At 29.7% G+C, this 4837-nt stretch overlaps 1 protein-coding gene across 1 annotated transcript; it reads right to left on the bottom strand.

Annotated features, from left to right (window-relative positions):
* Positions 1–1523: 1523 nt before the first annotated feature.
* Positions 1524–4107, bottom strand: LOC130932795 (7-deoxyloganetin glucosyltransferase-like). Its single transcript, XM_057862211.1, has 2 exons — positions 3541–4107; positions 1524–2682 (listed from the first exon to the last, which is right to left on the bottom strand). The coding sequence occupies exons 1-2, from the start codon at positions 4064–4066 to the stop codon at positions 1736–1738; spliced, it is 1473 nt and encodes a 490-aa protein (XP_057718194.1). The 5' UTR covers positions 4067–4107; the 3' UTR covers positions 1524–1735.
* Positions 4108–4837: the final 730 nt, after the last annotated feature.

Raw genomic sequence — 4837 nt, 5'->3', positions numbered from 1 at the left:
AATTTTTGAGCAATTTGAATATCAATACCAAAATTGTATCATTTTGCAGACATATCAACGCTCTATTAATATTTTTGTACTACAAAATTAAAAATTATTTCAAGAACTAATGTGAGATTGTTCATAAAATTCAGAAACTAAATTAAAATTTGCGTACAAATTTAGGGATCAAATTGAGTATTAAATCCAAAATCTAAGTTAATGAAATATACAAAACTAACTTCTAGCTAAGCTAAAAAAAATCTATTGCAAATCCATCAAAATCATGAATCATCATTGAAAGATATTAATACACAAAACACTATGCGACTCTAAATATAATACAAATAAATAAGGTGTTTGTTGTAGTGCTGAAAATATATTACCTAATTGTTAGAATAGGTTAACTAATTAATTTTAAATTAAAAAATATAAAAATTAAAAAAATTTAAATATTTTAAAATTATTATAAAAAATAATTTAAATAAAAATTAGATACCAATAAAAAAATACTCTAAAATTAGCCAATAAATAATTCCCAGCGTTGGCATTGAAGCAGACTAGTTAAACATTATTTTATTGATTTTTGACAGAGTTTAGAGTCTAGACACTAAATAAAATGTTTCTTTTTCCTTTCTGTATACGTAATTTTAAAAAGATTTTTTTAGACATAGTTATATAAATATTGAAGGTTAGAAAACAATAAAACGAATGTGATAAAATGTGAATCAATGAAAAACCGCTGGAGAAATCCCAAAACACATTGTTTGCATTGATACTGATACAGAAAGGGATCCAAGACTTTTTCCTCTCTTGAGAATCTGTTGGGGGTGTTGATTCTCCTGTTGATCTTCAATTTTTCTCCCAACCTGCTATGCCCGTAACCGCTGCCCCCATTTCTCCTTTTGATCAGCATTCGCTGCTATTGGAGTCCAATTAATGAATGTATCACACAAATTTATATAATGTTGCTTTTATTTGTGCATGGAAAATTGTTTATAATCTTCTACTTATATAAGTTAATGAATTTTAATCTACTAAAGTAGTACTATAAAGCCAACGAGCTGTAACTCAAATAGCATAGTCTTCCCGTACTCATTTAGAGATCAAAAGTTCAAATTTTTTTATCTTTGATAAAAAAAAAACAGTACTATAAAGTTTATTAAACAGTTTAAAACATGTAAAGTAGCTAGCACAAGGTTGAAAGGAGTTAACATAATATAGTGTATTTCATTTAACAGATATTGTTATTATGTGTTAACTTATATCTGGGTAACCATTAGCTGAAGGATACGTACCGTCCTTGAACAAAAGATACTAAGTTAAAGTATCCAACAAATATTGATAAGTGTTTGCTATGGTGCCTAAAAAGTGTTGCCAAATTATTAAAATTGATAAAATAATTAATTCTAAATTTAAAAGTATAAAAGTTAAAAAGTTTTAAATATTTTAAAGTTACTATAAAAAGTAATTTAGACAAAAGTTAGACACCAAACAAAAGACACCATAAAATTGCTCATATTGATAATAAGTTAATAAACAAGTTGTACCTTAACTATATATAGGTGACATCTTATTTAGCACAATTTTGATATTTTTAGAAATAATTCACATATCTATTTTATTTCATTCATTCATCAACTCAACAATTTGGTTCTATACGAACTACAGAGGAAGACAGAAATGATTACAAATAAAACATTTTCTCACTAGCTATCATAAGAAAAACGACACCTTATTCCATCTAAACCACACTTCAATTTTTAGCAAATTTGCTCAAGAGAACTTGATGAATCAACTTGTCTAGATTCTGAAACGAGGATCCATCTGGGGCAGAAGCAGCTTCCATTGCTAATTTCTTCAATTTCAAAGCCTTTTGTTTCATATCAACACCCTTCTCTCCATCCATTGACTCCCTCACAAGACTCTCAATTTTGTCCCTCCTAACATCTTCAATCTCCAACCCAATTCCCCATTCCGTACAACAAAACCTACAATTGGTTTGTTGCTCAGCAAAGAAGGGCCAACATATCATGGGCACACCACCACACATACTTTCCAATGTTGAGTTCCAACCACTGTGTGTCAAAAACACCCCAATTGAAGGGTGAGGCAAAACTTGTTCTTGGGGACACCAATTTGCTAACATGCCTCTAATTCTTGTCACTTCCACAAATTCAGGAGGTAACACAGCATTTTCACCAGCCACAAGATCTGGCCTAATTACCCACAAAAACTTTTTGTTGCAATTGGCAATTCCCCAAGCAAACTCTATTAAATTTTCACTGGTCATAGTTGTGATGCTACCAAAGTTTATGTACACCACTGAATTTGGCTCTTGTTTGTCTAGCCACTCAATACACTTTGGATCTTCCTTCCAAAGATTAGATGCAATGGATTTCAAGTCCTTGTCTGTGATATGGTTTAGTAGAAGATTCAACGGACCAACGGAATAGACAGGTGGCAAATTATTAATGGTGGAGAATGCTTCCAAGATATCATGATCTAAGGCATCAAATGTATTGATTATGATTGCATGAGCTCTTTGAGCTCTCTTGGATTCTCTTATAAAGAAATTAAGCATAATATCATTTGGGTCTGTGGTCCTGATAAAGCTGGGCATATCCCTCAATCGGATCTCTTTCATTCCGGGTACCCAGTTGATAGTTGTCTCCAAATACCCATTTGTGATATCATTCATGTCTGCATGTCAAGTATGGAACATACTGAAACTCAGAAACATGATATCTTCTAATTAATTAATGTTATTGATATTTTAAACACATTTTTCTAAAATTTGACCTATAACTTTTTTTTAAAAAAGATCTTTTATAATATATAATATGTAATCAATATTATTTGTAAGAATTGAACTCACAATTTTTTTTAATTAGAGTATAAAATACTAACCATATCAACTAATTTCACCATTATACATCATTATTAGAGCAAGGGTAATGCTGACAAAAAAAATAATTGTCAAAATATCTTATTTAATATTTATTAATAATTATATTAATTTATTTTGATTATCATATTTTTGTTATAAAAATTTTTTAAAAGGTTATTAAAATTTATTATTTTTAGTAATCTTTTTTAATTATCAACACAATTTTTTTTAGTTTAACAATTTAACCACATATTTTAGATTATATTTTTAAATATTAATAATTAATTAATAACTAAAAAATAAAAATAATAAATTTTAATAGTTATTTAGTATTTTTTATTATTATATAAGAATATTTTTAAAAATGAATAATTTTAGTATAAACAAAAAGAAAATTAATTATTGTTATTTAAAACAAGAGAATAATAAAAAAAATATTAGTTACAAGTCTAGGAAGCCAGCAATTTTATTAAATTTTAGCCAGCATGTAACCAACAAAGAAAAATGAATTATTAGATGAAATCTCACACCATTAAATCATCATTAATAGTTATTTGATAGCTACCAATGACAATAGTTTCTGCTCCTAGTATTGCTCTAATATTTATTTTATTTTATTATTATTTAAAATTAATTTATAGAAAAGTAAATTGAGAGAGGAAAGTACATACCTTTAAGGGGAGTGAAGTCTTTATCAACAAGTTGGCGATAGTGCATATAGCACATGGTCCCACACCCACTTGCCGTCCAAAACACCACCACCGGGATCTCCAATTCTTCCGCTGCCTCAATCCCGAAACTCATCGTTCCGTCAGATACTATGCAAGTCACCGGAGGAACACCGCTATCACCGCCATTCAGCTCTGAAATCAGCTTCTTGAAGTGCGGCAAGCACCTTTTGCTAGTGGAGTCACACAGTAACGGTACATCCTGCGTTGCATCCACAGGGTTAGGGTCCACGGGTAGACCGTCGGGGATGGTTTCGAATCGGAAGGATGGTAGGTTTCTGAGCGAGTCGGAGCCTCTGGATTTGAGAAGGCGGTTGCGATTGTAGTCGGTGTAAACGAACGTGATGTGGAAGCCTTTGTGGTGAAGAAGCTTTGCTAGTTTTAGCATTGGGTTTATGTGTCCTTGTGCTGGGTATGGCATGAACACTGCATGTGGCTTATTATTCTTTGTTATGTTCAAAGAACCCATTTTCTTTGTTCAATTCTTGCTTTCTGTTGTTGATGCAAGGTGTTGGATTTTATAGTGGAGCCGTGGAGGTGTATGTGTCTGTTGTGAAATTAATTAAGTAATAATATGCGGTGAAAATTCAGGTGTAATCAACTCTACTTAAAGTTAATAATTAATAATAATTAATTAAAAATTTAATTAAATCAGTGAAATTATTTAACGATTATCAATTATTAATTTTACGTCAAATTGAATAGATCTGAGTTTCACCTTTAATATATTTGGAGGCTCCAATTAATTGTGGTTGTGGCGGTAGTAGACTAGTCGTCTAGTAGCAGTAGCACCGGCACCACAATATGACTAACAATCACAAAAATTATTGGTCCCTAGCATTGCTCTTTTATATTTCAATAGATTGAGAAAGGGCGGGACTGGGGTACTGGATCTTTATCCTGTAACCAAATTCAATTACTTTTTTTTGTTTATGCCATCATATTATGAAATATTTGTCCGTATATATTAAAATTAATCATTAATATAAAATATATATTAAAATATAAATATATATTATAACTAATATTTTTATTATATTATATAGAATCAAATTCTAAATTGATTACTATTTTTTATTAGCCGTTTCATTGAAGTTTTAAATTATGAGGTAAATAATCAATTTTTAAACTTATATAAGAAACATTTTAGTCTATATTCTAAATCATCACAACTTAATATATATAATTTTAGAATTCAAGGAGTAACAACTAATAAATAACGCTTAAGAACTAAGGTACC

The sequence above is a fragment of the Arachis stenosperma genome, chromosome 6, assembly GCF_014773155.1.
Source record: "Arachis stenosperma cultivar V10309 chromosome 6, arast.V10309.gnm1.PFL2, whole genome shotgun sequence".
Lineage (NCBI taxonomy): Eukaryota > Viridiplantae > Streptophyta > Magnoliopsida > Fabales > Fabaceae > Arachis > Arachis stenosperma.
This window is presented reverse-complemented; position numbering and strand designations above follow the sequence as displayed.